Raw genomic sequence first — 26,465 nt, 5'->3', positions numbered from 1 at the left:
TTTTTTTTTTAAAAGATTTTATTTATTTATTTGACAGAGAGAAATCACAAGTAGATGGAGAAGCAGGCAGAGAGAGAGAGGGAAGCAGGCTCCCTGCTGAGCAGAGAGCCCGATTCGGGACTCAATCCCAGGACCCCGAGATCATGACCTGAGCCGAAGGCAGCGGCTTAACCCACTGAGCCACCCAGGCGCCCTAGGCTGTATTTTTTTACACATGGGATGAGAAGAAGCTTTTCCTCCAGGCCTCCCCAAAGAAGGAAATTCAGGTTGAGTCAAGTAGATAGAGGTATAACTAGTGGATAGAGTCATGGACTGAGGGGTGAGCCTAAGACAGAAGTGCCTTCTTCCCAATTTAGGGATTGGAGAAAGCCTCTTAAGAAGTTGTGCATGGTGGGCGGGATGCAGATGGATGCGAGGATGTACTTTTGGGCTTGGAAGAAGTGTGGAAGTTCCACTTTCAAGACTTCTGTTTTCTCCCAAGCTGCCAGGATGCATTTAGGCTCTTCATCTAGACTCTCTAGAAATTGGAGGATATTTCCACTCCCCAACCTTTGTGCTTGGTCAATGGAGCATGAGTATCCCAAGAAAAATCTCAGGGAAGAGGGGGTCAATACTGGAGCCTCTGGATGGGTTCTGTCCTAAGAAGGAAATTGCATTTACACTTCACCCGGGAAGTACTTTGATTTTAAGAAAATGAGCTTACTCTTTCTCTGTGTGGAACTTAGTGCCATACACAGACCTTTAGCTGACACCTTGAATGCTAAATAAATGGGCCTTTGGGCACCATGGTACAAGTTGTAGGTCTTGATCAGACTCAGCTGTGGGGAGACTTTGGGTCAGAGAATCCCGGGTTCTTTTTTTTTTTTTTCTCTTAAAGTAAGCTCCATGCCCAACATGGGGCTTGAACTCATGACCCTGAGATCAAGAATTGCAAGGTCTACCAACTGAGCCAACCAGGCACCCCAAATCATTGGCTTTTCTGATGAGGGTTTCTATTGTACTGGGCTTGAGCTCTAGACTACTCACTGGGAACTCTTAATTTCTTGTCTTTCCTTCCTTCATTTAATAAATATTGTGAGCGCCAGCCATGTGGCAAGTGTTAGGCTAGGTCATGGGTGTTCCCAGGAGAGCAGTGGTAAGCAAAACACAGTCTCTGTTGTCACGGGGCTTAGAGCTTAGTGGAGGAAATAGGGAATCAAATTATTACGGAACAAGGTAGGGCTGTCGTGGAGGAAGTGGAGGGCATTGTGGGACCTGGGGAAGGGGAACAAACATACTCTGAACTGGAGAGAAGGGATGGCTTCTGGGAGGAAGTGAAGTAAGGAAGAAGTAGGGTTGGGGGGAGGAGGATGTGATAGAGTTGGCATATTCAAGCTGTACAAGTGGCAGAAACAAAGGCCTAACAGCAAGATTACCATGTGGAGATGTAAAGAAGTTCTTTGTGATTAGAGCAGAGAGGGAGGGGACTGGAGGAAAAGGTGAGGGAAGAAGTTGGCTAGGTAGATCAGGGTGAATCCTTGCAGGACCTCAAAGGGTTCTTAAATGGCTTAGCGGTTTACCTTGAGTGCAATGGGGAGCTAAAGAGTATTTTGAAACTTAGGTAGTAATAGCACCCAAAATGTATTCGAGAAGGACTACTTCAACTGAAGTGTAGGAGGGATTCCAAGGGACAAGACTAGGGAAGTTCTAAGACCCATTCAAAAGTTTAATTATCATCTGAGTGAGAAATTATGGTGGTCGAATTTAGGGAAGAGTTGGCTGATATGGAGAGAAGAGGATGCATTACAGAGGAGTTTACAGCTGGGAGTCAAGGAGACTGAGAGATGCATTGACTCTGGGCTGAGGGAGGAGATGGATTCCAGGGCCAATCTGAGTGTCCTGACTGAGTAGGTAGCAGGACAAGGCTGCCAGCTCCTGGGTTTGTCCTTAGCTCCTGCTGGTACCTCAGACAAGCCAGTCAGGTTTTTAGTTTTCTCATTAGATGAAAACAGTAATCTCCAGTCACCAACTTTGTGGGATCATGGTGGGGATCCACAAATAAAATCTAAGTGTAAAGTAGTGTCCTGTTCTCTTTCCATGACCGTAAAAGGCTGGGCAGAAGCAACGTCTGTCCTTGCCCTGGTTATCTTTGTAATTTGGGCTTTTACATAGTTTTCCCTCCTTATCTGTAATTCTAAGCACTTAATCACCCAGGAACTGGTGAGACCTCTGCCTGTTTAGCAGCTGAGGCCTCACTGGGGGCCTTTCTGGGGGTTCTCAAACCCGCTTTTGTTTAAAACAATGATATCATTGAGTGGGTGGGGCTGGGCCAGGCTTTCCTCAGCTGGTTTAAGGAGAAATAGGGTCTTTATGACTTCTGTACTTATGGCTCTTTTCCAGTCCTTTCCATAGCTCCCATGTGCCCCACTGCCCCCTTTCCTTCTTTCTCCCTGAGGTTACAGATTTGTGGAAAACTGGCAGCCTCCACATTTTCTCCTCTTGCATCAGTCTCCCCAGAGAGAGGTCCACATGGGCCAAAGGGGCTATAATGGCTGCATTATATCAGGCATGGTTCTTTTTCCAAGCCCCCTCCTCCCCTGAAAGGAAAGGCAAGTCATGGGAAGGGATTCCTTTGGAAGGGAGATTGGAATGCTGGGGAAAGAGGTGATCTAAGTGTTGGGAGAGATAGCAGACTTCTTGTATTCTAGAAGCTCTTTATCTCTTGAGTTCTTGGTGCTAAATTTGGGCTTGGGTAAGGGTGCAAAGACTGAACTAGCCTTTCAGTTATGTGGTGGGGGGAATACGGCTGGGGGAAGGAAAGCAGAAATGTTGCATAAGGACCCTTAGTTCCTATTCCTTTACTCCACTCTTCCTCTCTGTCCTCAACACACTCTCACTTGCGCACATGGACGGACACACACATGTGCGCACGCGTGCGCACACACACACACACAGAGTTGCTTAAGCACCCTTCCTCCATAGATGTGTAGGCAGCTTGTTAGGGGTACTTGGAAGCTGGTTGCCTAATGGCTTTGCAGCAATTCCAGGAAGGAAGGAAGATAGGCTGTTTAACAGTGACTTGGCCTCCAGCGACCAGATGGTCATACCCACCTTCTGTGTGGTCTGTTGGTGTTTGCCAAGTGCTTTCATAGCCGACCTTGTAGGAAAGGAAAAATCATTTTCCCTCTACCTTTCTAAGTTCTTGGCTGGGAACTCTGTAACAAAAGACAGATTAACGAGAAAAACAAACAGAAGTTTATTAACGTGTACGTAAGAGATACCCAGGGAAAAATGAGCAGTAACTCCAAGAGTTAGAATTCAGGCTTATGTAGCATCTTTCCCAAAGAACAATAAATCTGTAGAGAAATGACAGGACAGAGGAAAGCAGTTAGGCTTCCAAAGATGGTAAAATGTGGAGAGGTAGATATATGGGGAACTAATGGGAGGCAGAAGAAGCTAGTCAGTAAAAAAGCTGAAGTTGTCTCTGGTGATTAACTTTTGTCCTTCTTGGTAGAGAGGGGAGGAGGGACGCCTTTGAAGTTTTGTCCTACTTTTAGGCAAATAGAGGGAGGACAGAGAGGTTTTGTGGTTTTGTTTGGTTGGATTGATTTTGGGTTTTTTGTTTGTTTTTGTTTTTGTTTTGTATCTGCTGCTTCTCAGTCGCCTTCAGTGCAAACCAATCCTCGTGCTAAAGTGGCATATTTGTTGAGTGGCCTATTCTGCCCCACTTCTGCTTCTCTGATCTTCGTGATGGGAGAGGCAGGTGCTGGGTGGAGGACGGAAAACCTGTGCTTGTTCCACTCACATCCCCTAGTCTCCTGGCAGGTGCTCAGCACACCCCTGGCCTCAGTCAATATTTGTCGAATGAGTAAATGGGTTTACAGATGCAGAGCCTGAGGCTCAGAAGAGGTTCTGCTGCTTGGTGGGTGACCCAGAGTGAATTCAAACACGGAGGAATTGGGTCTTGCTGGGGCTGTGTGCCCCGCAGTTTGCACGGCATGATGCTGTTCAATAAACGGTTAATGATGAGCCTGCACAAACGTCCTTCCTCCCTCCCTGCCTCCTGGGAGTGTCTGAACGGCCAACTCTAGGATTACCTGCCACTGATCTTTAGCTGGCTTTTGTTTATTGAGACTGATGGGTTCAGAAGCGAAATACAACTATGTGATGTTGGGTGAGCTGCTTTTGCTCTTTCTCAAATTCTATAAAAGTGGATTGAGGGGAAGTATTGGACAGAGAAGGTAGCAAATAAAGATGCTTTTGTGGCAGTCAACTCTGCCATTTGTATCCTGATACTTTATGGAAAACATATAGAATGTGTTGGGAAAAGAAACTGAAGTACTAGGGCTCAAAAAGGACAGGGTCTAGGAATTCATAGGCAGCCTTTTCAGGTTCCACCACTGGGGTGATTCTGCTCCAGCCATTTTCACCAGAGGTCACCCACCATGGAATTCGGTGAAGTAAGACCTGATTGTCCTGGCTTGTCACTATTGACCCCAGGTGCCTGCGGTTAGTATGCAGTGAGAGGAGAACACTTTTCTCAAGGCAAATCGGGGCAGTCTTCTGTCAAGGAGGTGGCAGGGATGCTGGAGGCTGGGGTGATAGCTGTCTGCTACGATCGAGGAGGGCTTTCCAACATCTGACCTTCTTGACTGTGCCAGAGCTATGGTTTAGGAGGCCAGGAAACATGAGATGAGGTTTTTCAAAGTTACTGGGATATTCATTCAGAGTCTGAAAGGGATCAAGCACACATTTAGGGCAGGTTGGTTTGTGGTCTTCATCCCTGTGCTGTTTGTTTGTTTGTTTGTTGTAGGATGGTCCCCCATTCCCCTTTTTCCTAGCATATTCTCAGAGGCCCAGTGATCTTCCAGAGTTTCCTTTTCTTCACTTACCTTTTGTCTTAATCACAAAGTATATCTCTACAGTATGCCTGTTGCCTCTTTCTTTGGCCTCTCCCTTCAGGTTGATCTGTTAAATGGGCACTATGGTTATTTATCAAAATTTGGTATTTAGGGATGCACGGGTGCCTCAGTGGGCTAAGCGTCGGCCTTCAGCTCAGGTCATGATCCGATGGTGCTGGGATCGAATCCCGCATTGGGCTCTCTGCTCAGTGGGGAGGCAGATTTTCCCTCTGCCTGCTGCTCCCTCAGCTTATGCTCATGCTCGCTCGCTCTCGCAAATAAATAAATAAAATCTTTAAAAAAAAATGGGTTGTTAGAGAGGCAGCTATCTGACAATGTTTTCATTTTTTTAATTTTTTTTTTAAGAAATAGAGATAGTGCCCCATTTCCTTTAATGGTGGTGGTGGTGGTGGTGGTGGTGGTGGTTCCTCTTCTTCCTCTTTTCCTTGACCTTCTCCTCCTCCTTCTTTTTCTTTCGTTAACAGTCCAATAAATACTCATCATGGGCTTTTCAGCACACTGCAGAACAAATTTGTAAACACTTGGGTAAGCCATTTTTAGGTCCCTTACCTCAGGTTCCTGACAGTTAAGCTCCCCGACCCCAAGAAATCAGCACTGTTTGCACAGAGAGGTCACTCATTTTTGTGGAGTTAGCCAGGAGAGAGGCATGAAGAGGATTAAATAAAGACCCTGCTGGTCAAAGGAGTAAACAGTGCTCATCTAAACATCCTCTGGTATATAAAAGCAAAACACAGGACCAGGAGCTGGTCGGAAGGATGCCAGGTCTTGTGCGGACTGGGAGAAGATGTAATGAGAAGCAGTTGGTGAAAAGGAGTGTTGACTTAATGCATTGTTTAGAAACTTCCTTAATAAAAGGTTAAAGAAAACATGCCATGTAGCTTCAGCCTCTTGCCAGGGTTATGGGTGGCGCCATCTTGCCTCAAAGTGTTGCTTCTGGTCTTCTGGCAGGAATGATGATACTTGTTCAAGGAAGTCCTTGGGATAGGAGGAGATCCCCACTCTTGAGATTAGGACCAATGTTTAAAGTTCCTATTTCCTTGGCCTTTTTGTTCCCTCCAAAAGGAACGCTTCTGCCTGTGGGCCCCTGGGCTTGTCAATCCTTATTTGGAGTTAGGGCCCATGCCTTTGGCTTGTTGGTTTGTTTCCATTCCTCTGGAGTCAGAGGTGGAATGAGCACTGGTTTGGAAATCTTGGTTCTGAAACAGCTGTCTCTTCTCCCCTTTACTTTCTCCTTCGAAAACAAAAGAAAACAATACTTACTGAATTTGTTTTTTGTTCCAAATATGGGCAAACATTGGCCATTACATTAGAACAGCACTCTGCTTTTCAAAAATCCTTCCCGTGCCTCCCTGTCCTGGACTATTTATGCTTGATTGAAAGGGGGACTAATGCCGAGTAGCTTGTGATTGGCATAATGTCCCCTAGCTAGGTAAAAAATTTTAACACCCAGGGGCGCCTTGGTGCTCAGTTGGTTGAGCATCTGACTCTTGATCTCAGCTCAGGTCTTGATCTCAGGGTTGTGAGTTCAAGCCCTGTGTTGGCGTGGAGCCTACTTTAAAAAAAAAAAAAAAATTAAGCCCCATAAAGAAAGAGACTAGTATTGTGAACCCTAAGACACGCATTTTCTGGATTTACCAATTATCAAGGTCTTGCCACATGTGCACCTAGCTATTCCTGGAGAAAATTATAACAATGATTTGTAGAACACAGATACTTTATGCTTTACGAATAGTTCTTTCATAGTTGTTGATTTTAGTTGACAAAATTTCATAGGCTTTTGACAGCAACCCTGTTAAGTAGACTCTAAAATTCTTCCTATTTTATAGATGAGAACAGAGGCACAGAGAGGTTAACTGACTTGCCCAAGCTCCCCCGAATTTGAAGTGTCAGAGCTAGTGCTCGAATGTCATTTTCTCATTTGATCCTTTCAGCGATGCTGTGAGATAGTAATTATTACTCTGTTATTTTTGGTTGGATTTTGGTCAGCTAAACCTTGGAGGTGGATTAGATGGCTCAAGTTCCTTTGGTCAATGATAGTTAAAATGCTAATTAACACTTGTCAAAGTTTGATTTATCTCATTTATGGGGGAGCCAGAAAGATGTTAAAACTGGTTTAAAAGTTGGATAAGGGAAACATATACGTAGGCGTGTATTTTTTTTTTTTAATAGTGAAAAAATGAATGTTGAGATAAGATCGCTAAGTTGGATCTAAAACTGGTTAATATCATTTTACGGGAAATGTAACCACAACCTTTGGAGTCATCTTTTCTACTGGGGGGAAATTATTTGCATCTCTATCGTACCTCATTAGCCTTTGACAAGTTAACATCTCATCTTACAGGGTTGTAGCAGAGCAGCCTTAATTGACTAATCTTCCAAAAACTAAGTGGTACCCCCCCCCGCCCCACCCCCATGGAGTCTGAAGAACCTTAGCCTGGCCTCTCTGAGCATTCAGCTCCATGAAATTGAAAGCAACTGTGGTCATCTTTGGCCTCATTTCTAGGGTTTCAAAGGACAGTCATCTAGAGAGCAGTGCTGCTGGTACTTAAACCAAAGCTTTCGGAGCCTAGACTTGTCCTCTGTACTGGGCTGGTATCATCTTCCGGTTTGGAGGGGGTGATCAAGAGCCTAAAAATGGGAAAAAGAGTTTACAATGCTAACATAGATCCAGTGGAGCAGGAGAATTCTCAGAGCCTGGAAATGCATCACCTGGAAAAACTATTACAAATGCAGATTTCTCAGTCCTCTGGAGAATAGAATTCTCAGTGGGGCCAGTATGGGGCCTGGGATTTTATAGTTTTTCACAGCGCTTCCGGGTGTTGTGCAGTTCCTGGTCTAAGTCCCAAGACAACGGCATTGAGAGTATGAGCGACAGATAACGGAGGCTTGCATTATCATCGGCATGCGTGGACAGTGTGAGGATCCTCGGGGGAAAATGAGAGCGGCCAGCAAGGTTGTACCTCCCCAGTGTTTAAGCACCAGGATACTCTTGACAGACCTAGAAGGAGCACGTTCTGGGGGCATGAGGTGTCCGTGAGACTAACCACTGTGGGATGAGCTCAGTAATGTTGACCTGTGCCGAGCAAGGCTGCACAGGTTGTTATCACTTTGTCCTCACCGGGTGCTTACCTCAAGCAGAGGAAGGAGGGTTGAGCTACAAGAAGCTGTTTTTTTGAGCTCTGCTGCCTCTCTCCCCAGAGGGAGTTTTAGAGATTGAAGTTCGGAGAGGCCATTGAAATGTGTCTGATAGCGAATGGAATAGTCGTTAAAGGGATTGTTCTGGTTTGAAGGTGCTGAGCCTCTGGGGAGAGGGATCAGGGTTGTTTCAGACTGTGGTGTACTTTTGGGGTCTGGCTGTGCCTCCGCATAGGGCCCCGGCCACCCCCAGACAGCTCTATTGTCTTTCCCTGGAGAGCAATCTTATGTCTAGTATTTGGGGGACAGCTTCTTTTCCCAGGTGGGATTCGGAAGATGCAGGTTTTGCTGGAGGACATAGGGTCTGAGCAGTCTGGTTTTTGCCCCAAGTGAGCATTTCCGTGGTGGCTTCTATTAGCACTGGGATATCATCTCTGCCTGCCTTGTGGGGTTGTGAGCCCGGAGGGTGTGTGTATGCAGTGGGGGAGCATGTCATAGAAACTGCTTTTCCATCAAAGCCAGAAAAAGGAGGGGGTGGGGTGGGAAATCTTGGACAGTCCTTCTCCCTTCCTGGACGCACTTCACTCACAACTTGTTTCCTGAAAATCCTAATACACTCCAGTGGTGAGAGATGGCTTCCTGCTGAGCTGCTGAGCCAGCCCCTTGTCAGGGAGGAGATGAGAACAAGATGTGGCTGAAGAAGGGGCAGATGGGCCAAGCTGGGCTGCTCATTGACCCCCCTAGCCCCCTCTCTGAGTCCCAAGAGCACTGCCAGGGTACCACCTGGACACACAGGCATGGGCGGGCCTGGCCAGGGCTGTGGGGAGGATATGAAAGTGGTGTTTTGTCTCTCAGTAAAATTGCATGGATGGTGGTGATGAAACGTGACCCTTTTGCTTCTGGAAAGAAGGGCCTTGGCCAACATTGGCAACCCCATTTGGGGAAAGGGTTGTTGTTTCAAAAAACTGGTCCCGAAGTCCTTATATATTCATCCTCTTTCTCCTGCCACGTGCTTTGCTTACCCATATTTTTCTCTGCGTATATGCACATCTAATAGCTCATGACATTTTTGTGACATCCTGTATGTCCCCAAGGCTGCTATCGTTATCATCAAATTGTGGTCTGGACACTGGTATTTGGAAGTGTTTTAGTTTTATGCTTCCACTTTCTAAGAAAAAAACAGAGCAGAAAAGTGCTTAAAAAGTATGGTCAGGGCCAACAGCCCCGGGTCTGAAACCTGGCCCTGACATCATGCCGGGAGAACTTGGACAAGTTAAATGTGGAGTTTCCAGGGTCCTTAGTCACACAGTGGGGAAAAGATTAGGACCTACCTCAGGAGTCTGTTGTACGTGGGTATGTTTGATGGTTTAACACTTAAATATGTGTGAGCTGTTTTGATGGAACTTTTCTGGGTTTTTAAGGTTTAGAATGATCCAGGATGTGGTAGAGGCAGGAAGATGATGGGGGTTTGGGGAGTGAGACACTTTGATATTTCTGAGGCGTGCCTACCTCAAAAGTTAACTCACTAACTTGTGGTCTAGGGTGGTGCTTCTGCATCAAAATCACTTTGGGAGTTATTACAAAAGATGGCTGAGTTTCTCTCTGTCCCAGTACATCTGGGGTGGGGCCTTGCAATCTACATTTTTAACTAATTCCTAGACGCTACTGGTCCTGAAATGGCTGTTAGGCAGAAAAAGAAGCAGATCATTCCATGTGGATTCAGAAGACAGAATGAGGCCAGTGGGCGCCAGTTACAGATAGGTTCTGTGTAAGAACTTTCTCTGACTGCTAAATGGGTTCCGAAATGGAGTGGGGGCTCTCATGAACTCCGTGTCACTGGAAATGTCCAGTACTGAATGGCCAAGTGGTAGATTCTCACACAAGTAGAAGGTTCATTCATTCACCTATTCATTCATCCATTTCATCCACTAATTCACAGAGTAAACTGGTATTGCCTGCTGGGAGGTGCTGGGAGGTGGGGAGAAGCCTCGAACAAAGCACCTGTGCCCTTGTTCTCAGGGAACCCACAGTCCAGTGAGTTTGGCTAAATGATTACAAAAGTCCCTTTTAACCCTGAGGCTCTGAGAGTCCTATGATGAGATCCTCAAAATAAGAAGCTACAGAACAATGCTTACCCTGCTGAAGACATGGCCAGGGACTGAAAAGAATGTGGCCATCTCTGAGGTTCAATCTGGAATGTTCTCTTCGGAGCATCTTCATGTGACTGAATCAATGATTCTCCCTCCCTAAGACTCAAAAAAGAGGTTAAAAATGTATTTGCCAGGAGTGCATTTCCTGTGAGAAAATTCAGATTTCCCACTGGCACTGAGATAGACCATTAAACTCTGAACCCATGACTAGCTGTCCATAATGCTATCTGAAAGCAGACCCAGGAAATGGGGTTGTGAGAATGAGCTAATTGCTTTTTCACCTCTCTCAAGTGATCAGCTGGAGGATTAATGGCTGGGGACAGTTAGGGGGAAAGAGGTACATTCCATCTGTTTTTTCTGGGTTCTTCTGTCATTATTCCTGGTGGAAGCAATGATGATGATTGCTGACCTTTACTGAGCTCACTCTGTGAGTCTAGGCTTGCCGTTAAGCTTTCTTCACGCATTTTCACTTAATTCTTTTTTTGTTAGACTCCCAATTTCTCTTCTCTTAGGAACCTTAGACACCTCTTTGCCCCTGGATTTCAACTTTCTATAAATGCATTTTGCTTTTAATGTGGCTGAGCTAGTTGAAACCTCCACTTGGCTCTTTTACTTTTCTTTAGGAACCTTGTTTGGTGTTGCCTTTGCCTTTGGTGAGAGATTCTTAGCCTCAGCCCAAGGGGTCTGTGGCAAGGGGGAAACCAATGTCCAATTTTAGAAAAGAAAAGAAAGAAAAGAATTATCTGTAAGGTTAATGCACAGAAGCAGCAGGTCTCAAGAAATCTGAGCCACTAGGTCTCAGAAAAGGCAGGCAAAGGCCGTGCGGGGAAGTCACGCAGTGGGAACAAAGGAACAGATGAATGACTCCCATCTGGTCAGTTTTTGCAACGTCATTCCATTGGCTTAGTTTGGATCTTGGGATACCGTTGGCCAGGGCCAGGTGGGACACTAAAACATGCAACAGGAAAGAGAGTTTCCCTTAAAGAAAACCTGGCATACTGAAAGCTGGTGGGTGCCGTACTAAGATTACCAGTCAGCGTAGGTCCCAGATCCGAGTCCACGGACCTTGGCAAGTTCTGAGGATGTGTTCGCATGTGTATAGTCTAGGTTTCAGAAAGCGTTGCAATGCTGCTTTAGCTTTGTCTGCTTCATCTGGTTGTGTCCAAACTAGGTGATGAACCCACTGAATACAAACTAATCCCCTTCCTCCTGGTTTTCTTTTTGTTCCTGAGGACCTTATGGCGGCTTATTTTCCTGTGCTAGGAGAAGCTTGGGTGGTTCTTCCTGGGTCACTGAGAATGGCTGGCCACTGTTTCCAGGAGGGCAGAGGCCATCACCTAAAGAGACAAAAGCCTGTGTTTATTCTTTGCAGGTACCTTTTTGCTCCAGCCTACACGGAAACCCATTACACTCCAAGTGGCAGCCCTCAGACCACCAGGCTGAAATCTGAGGTAAGTTCAGGTCAATAGAGATCTGCAGTTGGCCTATCCTCGTAGCACCCCTGGGGAGTGAGGAGATGCATGGTGGAGACAGACCCCCCTCTGAAGGGTTTGTTTGCCCTGACCCAAGACCAAGGGCGTGAGCAGGAGAAGCATTCTGTGAATTTGTTGTCTCATAAGGCTTCCCTCTCCTCTGCTGGCTAAAATGGTCAGACGAACAGTAGTTTAGGTAATTGCATCTGATTAAAATTGGTTTAAATAATTACGAAGCATACATTTTCTTTGTTGGGTGTTAATCACCCACATATTAACAAAAGTGTAAGTGAAGGCAATGAGTTACCAGGGATCCTGCCGTGTCACTTAATTAGATGTTTAATTAATCCTTTCCCATATGGATGGATAGGGTTTTGTAGTCTGCCTTCTCAATGGGATTTCAGGCTATGCAGATTTTCTTGTTTCGCTGCCATGTTTATATTGGATTCTTTTTTTCTTTCAAAGTGTTTTTGAGTTCAGATATTTGCACAAAGATTTATCACTTAAAAAATGGTCTTTCAGGGTCTTTCAGCCAACTGGATGGCTCAGTAGGTTTAGCATCCAACTCTTGATTTCAGCTCAGGTCACGATCTCAGGGTCCTGGGATTGAGCCCGAATTAGGCTCTGCACTCAACTTGGAGTCTGCTTGTCCTTCTCCCTCCTCCTGCTAGACTCTCAAATAAATAAATAAGTAAAATCTGTTTAAAAAAAAATAGTCTGTCAAATCGTTTGTCAGATGGATGCATTTTAGTGTGCTTCACCACACGCCACTGGTGGGCATTTAAGGTAGTGAACTGTGCCCATTTCACAATTTGCTGACTTTTCCTACCAGGGGACCATTAGCGTTGGCAGGATCAGAGCAGTGGTTCTTAGCTAGGAGTAATTGTGCCTAAATCATCTCTTTTACTTAAACTTTTGTTAACATAAAGAAAGTAGGTTTCATGTTAATGAGGTCAATTTTAATCAGATGCAGTTACCAAAAAATATTCTATTTGTTTGGTTGACCATGTTAGCCAGCAAAGGAGGGGACTCTTGGCAGCGTCTGGAGACAGTCTTGACTGTCACAATTGGGAGGTGGATGCTACTGGCCTCTGGTGGGTAGAAGCCAGGAAAGCTGCTAAGTGTCCCATAATACATAAGGTGGCCCCTCCACAACAGAGTTATGCGGCCCCAGCAGTGCCCAAGATGAGGAACTCTGGATTAGAGTGAACTTTCTCAGTATGAGCAGATGAGATAGGGTGAAGGAGGGAGGATGGACTCCAGCAGGAGCAGCAGTGGTCTTCTGCCTTTGGGGCAGGACATCATGGACGTTGGTGGCATGCAGATGCGGAGTGTGGAGTATAGGGTAACAGGATAGGCCCCTTAGCCTCCGTGTTCTTCTGGAAGCTTCTCGTGGAATCAGAGAAGCTTCATGGGTCTCCATGACTCATCTTTACAATATTTCTGCTGGAGCACAGATGTCCAGAAGACAATGACTGCCACTCTCCGTCAGTAAAATCTCAGATTAGCTTATCAGATTAGCCTTGAATGGGGAAAGGGACCCAGGACTTCTAAGTTTTGACAGATCTGAGAGTTTGGGAGCATCGCGATCAGGTAGCTGAGGAGCTGTGTTCCATCAATGCTGTCTTCTTCACCAAGACCTTTCTGGAGGGGGAGGAGTTGGCAGTGTGGCCAGGACCCACAGCAGGCAAGTTGGCCTTGTCTTCTCCTCTGGGGAGGCTCTCCAGGTGTGGCCCCTCACCTTCTTCAGTGCCCCTTGGTTGAAACTCCCTCCATTATGGAGACCTCCACTCTCTGCCTCCAAGACAGGGAGGAAGCAGGCGTGCCTCGAAAGCCCCAGGACCTCCTCTGAGTTTGGCTTTGGCACTTCTCCACCCGCAGCTCAAGAATGGGTCTCAGTGCACAAGTTTGCCATGAGCTCATACTTCCTGCTGTGAAAGCCCCCTTGGGTGGCCCCCTCAGGCCAAGAAGCTGAGAAGGAATGTGGTGACTTCATGACTGTTCATTTACTTGTTCTTTGTGCGCTCAGTGTCAGGCAGAGACGCTGTGAGGGCCTTTCAGAAACAAAGGAGTGGAAGAGAACTTCCCCTCACCCCCAGAACACCCCTCCTTCCTGAAGGTCCTGTTGACTGAAGCACATCCTAGCTGCAGTATGGGACGACCCATTATTTTCGTACATCCCTCCTACTGGACTCTTGCAAAGCCCCCATCCAGCCCCATGGAACTCCTACTCCGCTTTCTTACCTGGGAGCTGATGACTTCAAAGAGATATGAGAATAGAATACGCCATTTAGCTGTGTCTGACCCAAACATGGAGGGCTACGCCCTGCGACCAGCCTTGGCCTGGGCTACTGGGAGCCCTGGGAACCGTCAGACCCATCCTTCAAGCCAGCAGGAGTTCCAGATGTGGAGTCCGAGGCCAGGCATGTAGACTTGCCTTTAACCAGCTTTGTGACCTTAACCAATGCTTTTGTCCACACTGGGGTTGAGTTTCTTCATCAGAAAATTGGATATATTAAGATCTGACTCTCAGAGCTATAGAAGGGTAAGATGAGTCACCGATTTTGTGGGAATTTGTAAACATATCTGCCAGCACTACATCTTACTCATGAGGAAATTGAGAAGGGAGAAAGTAACATGTTTATGTTCAGATAACCAGCCAGTGGCAAGGCTTAGACTAGAATTAAGTCCCTGGTGGGGCTAGCAGAGAGTAGAGCTGTGACCAGTTCATTCCTGCACACTCTCCTGGGGCTGCTTTTGCTCACAGAGGCGGCTGAGTCTCGAGTTAGGCTGCCGTGGTTCCAGTCTCCTCCTGGCTTGTGTGACCTTGTGAGCCACAGGAAACCTCTCCCACCTTTAATTTCCCTTTTTAAAAAATGGGAGTTAAAATACCTACCTCATAAGGCTGTGAGATGGTCAGAATTAAAGGAAAAAAAAAAATCTCCATTAGTTTTTTTTCCAGTCTGCAGGGCTGGGTGGATGTTAGCCTCATGGTTTACAACAGAAATGGCAGGTATCATTAGCATGTGTGACGATGTGTGTGAAAGCGCTTGGTCGATCTAAAGCACGTTATTCAAGTCCGCTTTTATGCTGTTTGAGAGGGCACCTTGGTGAACACTATTAGCATCATCTCAAAGATGGGAAGAGACCCGGGGAGTCTTCGTATCCATCCCTGGATTTGAATTCTCTTGATTTGTAGAGGGACCCATATTTTTGAAACAGTAGCTGATCCTCATTTCTGAACTTTTTGACTCTCCATCATTCTAACACCTGCAAACCCCACTGACCCTATATGGGCCTGGCCTCGTCTTCCACCGGTGAATGATTCGGGCTGTGGAGTTCATGGCCCTGTGGCTGAGTTCTAAGGATCGGTTCAGAAGCTGCGAGTTTGATGATATGTCTCCACGTCTTGGGAGTCTGGTGGAGGGGGAGAGCTGTGTGACAGGCCGGCATCTGCCAGCGGGTGGAATCCTGGCTGGAAGGAGGGTTATGCCTGCCTCCCCTTCCTTCACAGGTGCCGGCACAGCGCCTTTCCTCAGTGTTCCTCTGAATGCCAGCATCTGGTGCATTGGAAGTCCAGGAGAGTTTGATGCAAACAGAGAAGCCACTGCCCATCTCTTGTCCTGAGCTAGAACAGGTGGAGGAGCCGAGCCACACTGCCAGCCAGCGAGTTGTCGCCACGAGAAAGGGCACCAGTGCTCTGGACCCTGCCCCTGAGCTGAGTTCCGGCCTGGCCCATAGCCTGTGACCTGGCATGTGGCTCAGCTGTCTATGACCCAGAACTGGTGTAGGACCACTGAGGGTTTAGGCCCTTGGTGGGCTTCTGGCTCCCTCGTGGCCACATCCCACCTTTGACAATGAGACTTTAAGGCCTGTATCATGATCACTAAGGTTTATTGCCTGCCGCAGGTCCTCAATGGAGAGTTTTCTCACAAGCACCTCATGAGGTAGAGACCAAAGACACTGGAGGTCGGAGGGAGGTTATGGAACTGTTTCGACCACGGGCAGGTGTGGGCGCTTGCATGTAGATCCAGCCCGGCCGCACCAACGTGCCTGCATTTAATCATCAGGCCATTGCCCTGCCCAGAGCTGGGCGGGCGGTGGGGCCAGAGAGTGCAGACGAATGGGTTTGCGAACAAATGGGTTTGCAGCCTCCTGGGTCATGTCCCTGCCGGCTTTGGACTGAGAGAAACGACCACAAGTGTGGTCCTAGTGAGGGATCACTGGGCAGATCCATAGGCAGATGCCCAAGATTTCTGATTGGACCTGCCTGGGCACTGTGGGGAAAGAAAAAACTCCTGTGTCTGCAGTTGCGTAGCTCAGACCCTTCCTAACACCTTTGCGAAACCCGGCTCTGCCCCGGGGATTTTTCCTTCTCTCTGTTCTGAGCAGCTAAGCTTCCTTGAACTATGTGGGAAGAAGTTTGTAGGAGTGTGCCCCTGTGTGTACTGGGGACAGTCTTGGGCTGCGCCCATCGGTCTCTTTGGCGCTTCGCTGCTCCCAGCTGTGTCCCGGGTGGCCTCGTAGATGCTCTGGTTCCCCTACTTACAATACACTCTGCTGGCACCTCCAACTTGGATTTCAAGCCTCTCTTCAGAGTTTGTAATTAAATCTCTGTATGGCTTTTTAATTAAGATTGGCTCTCGCAAGACACTAAGTCCCAGGAAGGCTGGAGATGTGCATGCTCTCTCCTTGTTGTGTCTCCCGGACGTAGCCGGAGGCCTGGCCCGGAGCGGCATTCGGCAGCTGCTTGTAGTCAAGGGGAGTCCAGCCAGGTCGGGAGGACCAGATGGCTGTAAGACACACCGATGTGAGAGCAGCATCAGCTCTCCAGGCGTCTGTGGGTGCAGGTGCCAAATCGGGTCTGATCCAGGCGCACAGGGGATTCAGGGAGGTGGGGGAAGTGAGGAGCTCTCTGTCTCCCAGGGCTGCTGTGGCAAAGCACTGGGAGCTTAGAGGTGCAAAACACAGTTTTGGAGGCTGGAAGTCCAAAATCACAGTGTCAGCAGGGCCAGGCTTCCTCTGTGGTCTCTAGGGAAGGATGCTTCCTTGCCTCCTCCAGCTTCTGGCGGCCCCCGTCAGTCCGTGGTGCTCCTTGGCTTGCAGCTGGATCACCCTAATCTCTGCAGCTGACTTCAGATGGCCTCTTCTTTCTCCCTCGGGCTCTCTGTGTCCTCCCCTCTTTTTCTAAGGACATCAGTCCAGTATGACTTCATCTGAACTTAATGCCATCTGAAAAGACCCTGTCCCAAAGAAGGCCACATTCTGAGATTCTGGGAGGACACGCATCTCAACTCTGCTGGGGATCCTGGAGGTGACTCGAGTGGGGAGGCAGGCTCTTCAGAAGCCATCGTGGCGTGTAGCCACGTGTCATGGCAAGAGCCCTGAGCTAGATCTGAAGTCCTGGCTTCTCTAACAGGGAGACCTTCAGCAAATCTTTCTGCTTCTCTGAATCTCAGTTGTTCATCTGTTCACTGGAATGATGACATCTGCTCTGTCCCAGGACTATTACGAGGATCAAATAAAAGGGTGGTTTTAGGAAGTTCTTTGCAGGCTGTAAGTTAGGGCATGCATAGTCGTCCCTGACCCTCACGGGACACGAACGTTGCCAAGCTTATCAGTGTCCTTTCGCCTGACCAGCCCCCTCTTCTCCTCGCTAGGACCACTGCTTTTACCACGGGACGGTGAGGAAGGCCGAGCAGTCCAGCGTGACACTCAGCACGTGCCGGGGAATGAGGTAAGAGGCCCTGGCAGCGCTGGGGGGCGCCTGGCACTCCCCGCACGCATGGAATTTTTAGGACAAGCAGGGCTGGCCTTGGGCAGGGACCTTGAGAGGCTGTCCGTTGAGAGTGTATGCAAGCCAGTTCTACGAAGGGCTGAGCTTCAGGGAGACAAGGAAAGTCCTGGATAATCCACAGACTCACTGGGCTTGAGCTTTCTCTTTCTTGAGGAGCTTGAGGTTTCTTTATTATTTAGGCATGGGGAAGCCAGCAGGTCAGGAGATGACTACGACTGAAAAAACAGTTTGCTCTTCTCAAGATCCCAAGAGAAGGGGCACAGCACACAGGGAAGCACAGGGGTCAGTCAGGGGCCAGGGTGTGGGAGGTGAGGGGATGTGGGCAGGAGTCTTCGCTTTGGTTTCTATAGGAAGAAACCAACACGGCAGGGTAAGCTGGCTTTGGGTTGGCCACTTTGAAGTGGGATCTGGGGCAGAAGGGCTGTTCCTAGTTGTCTGGCACCAGCTCCCAGGGTGATCTGGGCAGGGGGACTGGCTGAGAGGGTGAGAGTCTGCATCTCAGAGTTGTTTACCGTCCCTAGGAATTGGCTAATCCTGAGAAGGGCAAGGCCCCAGCTGTCAAAGCATCATAACACAGAAAATAAAAGTCATGGTTCATGCACTTGAAATGAACGTGAGCGCTTATTCCCACTTCTCCTTTGCTCTTTGCTGGTCTCAGAACTAGCAGGAGATGAAAAAGGAACTGGGCATTTAGGAGAAGAGAAGGGAGGAAGAGAAGGGAGAAGCTAGGTGATTTTCAGGATGACAGGCGAGACAGAGAATCTATGTTAGCTACAGCCCTCTACAGTGAAGCCCTGTGCTGAGACTTCACCCAGGCTCACGTGCAAATGCAAGGCCCCTCGTGCTGAGATCCCACGTGTTTGTTTATAAATTGGGCCATGTCTCCTCTGTAAGGCTTCTCGGTGCGTCTGCCGGAGGGAATTAGGCAGGAAATAAGCTTTGGCTGGAAGACCATAACCGTAGCTCCCAATCCTCTGCTCAGATGACCTGGTTGAGCCAAGCCAACTGGTCTCCCGTGGTGTTTACAGGCCCAGCTGCCACCACCTGCAGTCTGCAAGTAAACAACGTCTGTCCCAAGAAGGAAGAAAGGGAACACGCAGGTGTGACTCGCTTCTCCCTGCCTCTTCCTCTGTGTCCATGGTCTGGAGCAGTGGGAACTTGGCTTGGGTTCTCACAAATCATTCCCGCAGCCGTGCTGACAGGGGGAAGCCGGGTGAGCCGCTCATGTGTTTGTGTTCTGCACACTTCCCTCTGCTGCGGTCACCCGTCTTACTTTCCCAGCCTTCTCACTGCACACCTTAAGAACTGAAGGGCATCTGAGGGCCCGGCTGGCTTAAGAGCCAGAAACGTATACCAGATGTCTCATTCGGACCCTAGAGAGGGAACAGCTGCAGCAGCAGCAGACTTCAGACCCATGTAACCCTCAAGTCCCTCCCCACGGCTCATAAAGCCATGCTTCGTGGAGGAACCTCCATAGGGACGGCGCTTCTCTCCTGGGCACATGTTCTTTTGATTAGAGAAAATAGGTAGGATTTATACCAAATGGATCTTTGGCTGATAATACAAATACAGAGGAGTTCCCCTGAGTTTCCAGAGTTTCCAGATTGTTGCGGGCCCCCCTCTTCTCTCCAAAGCAATGTTTGAGTGACTTTAATTGGAGCAGTGATCCATGATCATGGTAAAAACAAATTCAAGTAGTACAAAAGAGAGGGTACAATGAAAGACGGGGTCCTTTTTCACCCGGGATTTCCAGGCCCCCCTCCACCAGAGGCAGCCATTGTTTGCAGTTTCTTGTTTATCCATTTAGAAATATTTCTTGTGAAAAAAGAACATCGGTAGGTCATATCCTGTTTTATAATCATATTTGGGCTGCTGACACCTTTGAGAATTGTGTGACAGCTATGGATCCTTAAAAAAACACCAGCAGAAAGATGGGGCATACCATTTCACTCGGGATGTTGGGTGTCCAGGCCCCCCAGCCCGCCTCTGATCAGCAACTCATCCTTTAAATGTCCACCTGACTTCTTGCATACACAAACGCTTTGCAGAGGAGCACATAGGATCAGTGTAAGGAGAGATGGTTATCTGTGAAGGAATCCAGACAGTATCGGGATGAAGTGACCGTGAGTGAACCTGTGGGTTCTAGGAGACACACTGTGTGTGTATATGCATGTGTATGTGTCCCTAGCTTGCTCTCTGCCAGCAAGAGAGGTATTGATTGCAGTAAAACTTTTTTTTTTAACCTCATTGGTAAGTTGCTTATTTTTAAACAAAATGCTGTTTAAAAGTTATTATTGCATAACTGATGTGTTAAGCATTCAAATAATCTAGTGTCAAGTTAAAAGAAGTGGAAGTTACTTATCCCCGCCCACCATTCCAACCAGTTGCTGTTGGGGATATATATAACTGAAAGACATAAGTGTGTGTATACATGGTGATTCTTAATCCAAATAAAATAACCCTATACATAACGCTCTGAAATGTTTTTCTCACTTAACATTATGCCTCAGGCACACATAGATCTAGCTCATTCTTCGAATGGCTACATAGTGTCTTTATGAATGTCAGGCAAGTTTAGTTACATTGAAGGTCTTTCAAGGATATATAGTAAATCTGATAGCAGCTCTGTCCTCAAAACCCTGGGCCCCACTTCCACTGTGGTTATACTGACCCTTCGCCCCAGGATCCAGGTCTGTGAGAGCGGGCAGGAGAGAGAACATGAGATGGAAAATGCAAGAGAATGTGTAAGAATGTGTGCATGATGGCCTGGAAGGAGCTCAGAATTTAGTCATGGGACCCACCTTTGAGACTCCACACCTCCTGGAGATGGGGACTCTGAGTTTTGCCTTTCCCGAATCATTCTCTGCTTGTCTTTGCCTTGGCTGGACTGGGGTCTCCCGTGGGCCTTCGTCGTGGATGGTGGATGGTGCTCATGGGGCAGAGGCTGGAAGGGGGCCGTGGGTCCGGGGTCTGGGGTCTGGGGTCAGGGCCCCCCTGGGGAATGAGGAGCCTGTTCACCAGAAGGCTGGTATCTGCCCCAGCTCTAACACGAACTCACTGGGTAACCGTGCATGTTTCTTTTTCCCTGGGCTTTGGATCTTCTCATCTGAAAAAGAAAACAGATCAGATCACGCAAAGGACTGTTGAACGTTGGAAGTTCTGAGCTACAGAGAGTGCATGGTCCCAGGGAGGCCGGTGCCTGGGGCAGGAGGGGGTGGCTCCTACGCCCCGCCCCGCAGCAAGCCAGCCCTGTTAGCCCCTCTCCCGGGGAGGGGCATGGCCTTCTGCCTTTGAAAACCTGGCCTGGCTTCTGAAGAACACATCATAAATGCTGCCTCTGTGTCCAGCACAGAGTAAGCCGTGGACGTGTAGCTCCTGGAGTTGAAGCAGTCTCAGTCTAGAACCTAATTCCCCGGCATCGGTTTTCTCGGCTATAAAATGAGAACATTTGTGACATCTTCAGTGGATTTACATTAGGGGATGAGGGCGGTCTCCTTGAGAGCAGGCCTATTGCCTCCGCGGTGCCGAAAACAGTCCCTGGCACATTGTAGTTTTCATATATGTGTGCTGAGTGGCTAGGGAACGGCTCCCTGTACTCCAGTCAGTTATCACAACCACCGTGAGAGCCAGCCAGCACTGTGGACTTAGCACAATGCTAGTAGACAGCAGCCGGAATTTGAGCCCAGGTGTGCTCCCTCCTGAGCTTACACGCTCCACTTGTGCCTTGCCACCCCATACCCAAGGGAGCACATCACCTATGTGCCTTCTTCCTTCTGTGCCGCTTTTGATGCTCGCAATACCTTTTTCTCATTGGATGCAGATTGGGGCCAGGGCGGGGAGGGGAGGGAAAGAAGGGGAACAGGGTGGTTACCTCTTAGGGTAGCTCTGGATGTAGGGACCTGGGATGTGTCCCCTTAGGTTTAGCTCTGAATGGACACATTCCTAGGAGGCACTTCTTGCTTAGGTTGTTCAAGGGTGCACTTGGGTGAGCCCCATGATCATTGAGGAGTTAAGCGCGAATCACCCGCCACTGCCTGCCTGCCCTTCTCTGCCAGGGTTCCTCTGGATAATTTCATTTATATCAAGCTCTTAACAATGAGCAATATGGTGGAGAGTGGACTGGAGAATAGCGTGTGAGGTCCCAGCCTCATAGCTTCCTGCGTCCCCCTCCTGTGCCCCCTGACTGAGCTCTGCTAGTGCTTACATTTAGCAAATTAGATCAACTGAGGCTCCTGGAAAGATAAATGACCTGTGGGTGCTCGGGGGAGAGCAGCTAGCAAGATTTTGGGGGTGGTGATGGGGGTGCCACGGGAAATGGATTCTAAGAAATCTCCTGACCATCGTGGGAGCTGGTGCTCACTGTGAAGTGCTGGGGTTCATGCCAGCTACTCCTCCAACCCAGGCAGTCAGGGAGGACTGCAACTGTGCCACGGGGCCGTTACCAGGGACCACAGTAGGGGGGAGGGGTGGGGAGTAGCCACGAGTTCTCAGTGCCCTTCTGAGACCTAGTATCTGCCACTCTCCGAAGCAGCATCATCTGGGCCTTTGTGAAAGGACAGGCTTCTGCCACCGAGCCTGGGCTCCAGGCCAGACTTCCTGAGTGTGCCTGCGCTGGGAATTACCGCTCGACTTGTTTACGCTGCAGATACTCCAGCCCCAGAATCAGAGTCTCCGACATCTGTCACGTTAATGTACACCGCAGAGCAGTCTGATAGGTAGCTCTGGGGGCTCTGATCCTGGAGATCTATGACCCCTCTGTTTGGAACTCACTGATGGAGGTAGATGGCCCAGAGGCTGCCAGAACTTAAATCTTTGGCTCTGGATACCCATCAGACCTTGTTATGCAACCTCTCTGGGGCTCAGTTTCCTCATCTATAAAATGGGACTCATGATGATGCCTTATAACGCTGAAAAAAAGAAAAAAAGAATGATGATTATAAGCCCAGAGCCTGGCCTATGGTTAACTCTCAAAAAAATGGCCTCTAACAAGGAAAATGGGCTAAATGCCTCCTTTGTCTTCTTATCTCCTGGCAGACTGGTATCTTGCTTTTGACAGGCCGATCTCACCTCTGCGGGGAGTTACTCATGCCTGTCAGTTGTAGCCATCTATAAACCGGGAGTATCTTTCTGCCCCACTCTACAGGGCTGTGTGACAGAGGTAGTGTGACAGTGTGGTTAAGGTTGTGAGACCTGGGACCAGACTGCTTGTGTTCTTGCCTGTGTGACTTGGGGTCAGTTTATTAACCTCACCTAGCCTTAGTGCTCTTGTTTGCGCAGTGGGGGTCAGAAATGTTAGGGTGAGCCACACGGGAACCTTCACTGGCTCCTGTGCGGAACTTTCCACTCACTGGGTGTTATCTTCGCAGCCACAACCTGATGGGCATAAAATCATCATCCGACTTGCTGTCAAGCCCTCTGTTTCCAATGTTTGGAGTCCCTGGGGGGAAACTGAGGTCATGGGAGGGACCTAGGTCAGCCGAGATGAGCAGAAAGCTTGGGAACAGGATGCCCACAGTGGCTCTGCCCGCTACCCTTTCCTGTCTGGACTCGACAGCGGATGTGACCCTGGCTGTTCACCCACTCCCACCTCCAGCTGTTCAGGGAGCACCTTGGGTGTCCTGCCGAGGGGATTGCTGTGTCAGCCTGGGTGAGGCAGCCGGGAAGTCGTCAGGCTCCCTGGCACCGGAATGAGGTCAGCCAGGGATGGGTTCCAGGAAGGCTGCTGCTGATCCGCCTGGCGCTATCTCTCCAGCAAGCATCACAGGCTCTTCCCAAAGGGGAAAACCTGGGTGGGGATTTGAGGGGGTAGGGGTGGAGGTGGAAGCTGGCGTAGCCAGAAAGAGGTCCTGCCAGTTTGGAGAGGCAAAAACCAACTTGGAGATATCTTAGCTTTGAAATTTCTGGACAGATGAGGGCCTGAGGTTTTGGAGCCCATACTGGTGCCCTGGGACTTATTACTAGGCTTCTTCCTCCCGCAGAGCCCTGACTGAATGCCTTCCTTTGCTACAGTATTCATCTCACTGCATCAAGGAAGGTAGATGCCTGCTACATGGGCCCATACTCATCCTTCCATGGATTATAGTGTGGTAGTGATCAGTAGAGGGTCATGCCCTTGGAAGCCTCATTGATGTGATGCTCCCAGGCAGCTGTGTCCAATCCATTCGTGTTAGGGGTGATGAAACCTTTGTGCTCTGTTATATACTCTGTTCTGTACTCTAGTGGTTTATTCCCAGGTTCAGAGTCTAAGCTCCACGGGGTCCGGGACTCTGTCTGTCTTGTTCGTGTCTCCATCCTCCTCATCTGGTTCGATGCCTGGCCCATAGCAGGAGCTCAGGAAACACTTGTGGAATGAATGACCGTCCTCCAGTGAAACTGAGAATGACTTGATGACAGGGATTATGTCTAGATCACATCTAGTACAGGTGAAAAGTTCAGTGAGTGAAAGAATAAAATGGATGAACACATGTCCTTATTCTAAGTTCAGTGTTTGTATCTATAACCAGAATCCAAGAACAGTCTCACATCCTTGGTTGTGGACATAACTTCACTGACGAGCGGCCCTACTTGGGCTAGTAGCAATGACATTGGTGATGCCACTAGTCTTTTGTACACAAAAATCTTTCCATTTAATCATCTGGAGTCCTGTTAAATTAGTTAATTATCATTTGCATTTACACATGGGAAAAGTGAGCGATTTTTTTTGTTTTTTAAGAGGTTTCTTAAAGACCATTTGACAGCTTAATGTTGGAGTGAACACCAGAACTTGGACTTCTCACCCCCAGGCCACTGTTTTCCTTTCCAGTCACCAGATCATCATTTTCTCAGTCTCTAAGTTTCAACTTTTGATTTGTCATATGCCATGTTTGAGTTGGGGGGCTTTTTGGAATCCTTGTCTTACCATCCTTTATATATTAACTGTCCTTGGTGAGCCTTTTTAGACCCTTTCAGCTTCTTTGTAACCAGCTTTCAGTACTTGAAATTGTGTACCACCTTTCATATACATGTTCAGATTTCCCTGGAGAGGAAGTCCAAGTTGGTGTCAGATTCTTACCAAAAGTTTCATGACCCTATAGTAAAGTTGAGAACCAATGATCAAAACCAACCATGTCACTTTGCATATGGAAAACCTGAGACCTGAGCAAGAAACTTTTCCAAGTCTATAATCTTTGATCAGAGATTCTGTTTCTCCCGTTGACAGGGGACTGATTGTGGTGAGCAGTAACCTCAGCTACATCATCGAGCCCCTGCCTGACAGCGAGGGCCACCACCTTATTTACAGATCTGAACATCTCAAGCTACCCCTGGGGAACTGTGGGGCCGAGCATTCCAAGTCCACCCCCGGGGACTGGGTCCTTCATTTCACCAACCAGACCAAGAAACGACCTCGCAGGGTGAGTCTCAGTGCAGGAATCAACCTGGGGGTAGGTTTGTCCCCTCTGAGGATCCTTCCTTTGGATCCAGGAGTATTTCCAAATTAAAGGAGATGGCCAGGGAGGAAGAAATAACCTTTCTCTTAGAATAAAAATTCTAAGTCACTATCTTGTTCACTGCTGTGAGATACACTTGTATTGGGTGGAATAACTGTTTTGGGGAAAAATGCTATGACATTTAAAATACCCTGAGATGCTGATTTCAGAAACTTTAAAATGTGAGAAAAAAAAATATGTCTCTCCTTTTGGAATAACCGCTTAACCATACGCACAGAATACTTGTATTTATGTGTACTGGAAATAGAGGTATGTGGTTTCAGTGCGTTTTGGGAACTTGGTTGTCAGCATGTTCCCTCACAGTTTGGTGGCCCCTGTACTTGCCAGCCCAGCTCATTAGTTTTTGAGTATGAAGGACTGGACCCATAGTCCCAGAGCAGCCCCAGCAATAACCAAGATGGTGGGCGGAAGGTGTCGTGACGGTGGTGGGGACTATGGCCAGCATCAAGCGTGAAGTCAGTAAGGGGAGAGGGGGCACTGCTTATTAACCAGTACCATTTCTAAGCAGTTTGTTTTAAAATGAGGCCACACCCACAACTTCTACAGCTCTGACCCGCTCATATCTCTTTCTTAGATGAAAAGGGAAGATTTACACTCCATGAAGTATGTGGAGCTTTACCTCGTGGCTGATTATGCAGAGGTAAGGGGGAGGCAGTGGGTTTTAGTGGAAAAGCTACTCTGTGGATAGCTTCCATTTCAGGCTTCCAACCACTTTGGGGAAATGCTGAACCATTCCTCTTTCTCCAGTATGTCATGTGATTTGGGCCTTAAATCTGACCAAGGGCTCTTCTAGCTATTTTAAATATAGTTGGGGAAAAAAAAAAAAAAAGAAAGAATCTCTTCTGGCTCAATACATTAATCAAATAGAAGATCAGCAACTAGCATTATCTGGATTAATATTTCTTTTTTTTTTAAGATTTTATTTATTTTTTTGATAGAGAGAGAAATCACAAGTAGGCAGAGAGGCAGGCAGAGAGAGAGAGGGAAGCAGGCTCCCCGCCGAGCGGAGAGCCCGATGCGGGACTTGATCCCAGGACCCTGAGATCATGACGTGAGCCTAAGGCAGAGGCTTTAACCCACTGAGCCATCCAGGCGCCCCTGGATTAATATTTCTTAAACTGAGTCTTAAGACCTTTTGGTTCTGGTGCTTATTCTTAGGGAGCCCATAAATTCTCTACAGAAATTGTCAAAAGAATTTTTGCAAAGATAGTAAGGATAATCAGTCATTCTATTGAATACAATTTTCCTGCCCATGTGTGGGTCCATTTTTATAATCCCCTTAGTGCCAAATTAGAACCCTGGGAACCAAGGCATCAGTAGAACCTGGGAACATTTGAGTGTAAATTCTTGGGCCCCACCCCAGACCTGCTTGAGTCCTAATCTGTGGGGCTGGCGTCCAAGAATCCCTGTTTTAACAAGCCCTCTGGGTGATTCTGGACACAAGCAAGTTTGACACTACTGACCTAAGGAATAGCTGTTTACCCTTTAATTCTGTATTTCTCAAATCAGCCAGCTTCTCACGG

General features: G+C 48.0%; 1 protein-coding gene across 3 annotated transcripts in view; it reads left to right on the top strand.

Annotated features, from left to right (window-relative positions):
* ADAM19 (ADAM metallopeptidase domain 19) overlaps positions 1 to 26,465 on the top strand; it is an 80,120-nt gene that overhangs the window by 19,361 nt on the left and 34,294 nt on the right. For 2 of the 3 annotated variants that reach the window (XM_004737722.3, XM_045079616.1), the window contains 4 exons: positions 11,559 to 11,637; positions 17,319 to 17,395; positions 24,654 to 24,846; positions 25,517 to 25,582. In XM_004737722.3, the coding sequence (XP_004737779.1) occupies positions 11,559 to 11,637; positions 17,319 to 17,395; positions 24,654 to 24,846; positions 25,517 to 25,582 (415 nt within the window). The remainder of the gene's footprint in view (positions 1 to 11,558; positions 11,638 to 17,318; positions 17,396 to 24,653; positions 24,847 to 25,516; positions 25,583 to 26,465) is intronic. The other variant, XM_045079615.1, reaches the window with a different exon arrangement.

The sequence above is a fragment of the Mustela putorius genome, unplaced genomic scaffold (genome assembly GCF_011764305.1).
Source record: "Mustela putorius furo isolate JIRA1106 unplaced genomic scaffold, ASM1176430v1.1 tig00000407_pilon_pilon_pilon, whole genome shotgun sequence".
NCBI classification, from domain to species: Eukaryota; Metazoa; Chordata; class Mammalia; order Carnivora; family Mustelidae; genus Mustela; species Mustela putorius.
The sequence above is the reverse complement of the archived record's forward strand: the minus strand, read 5'-3'. Positions and strand labels throughout refer to the sequence as shown.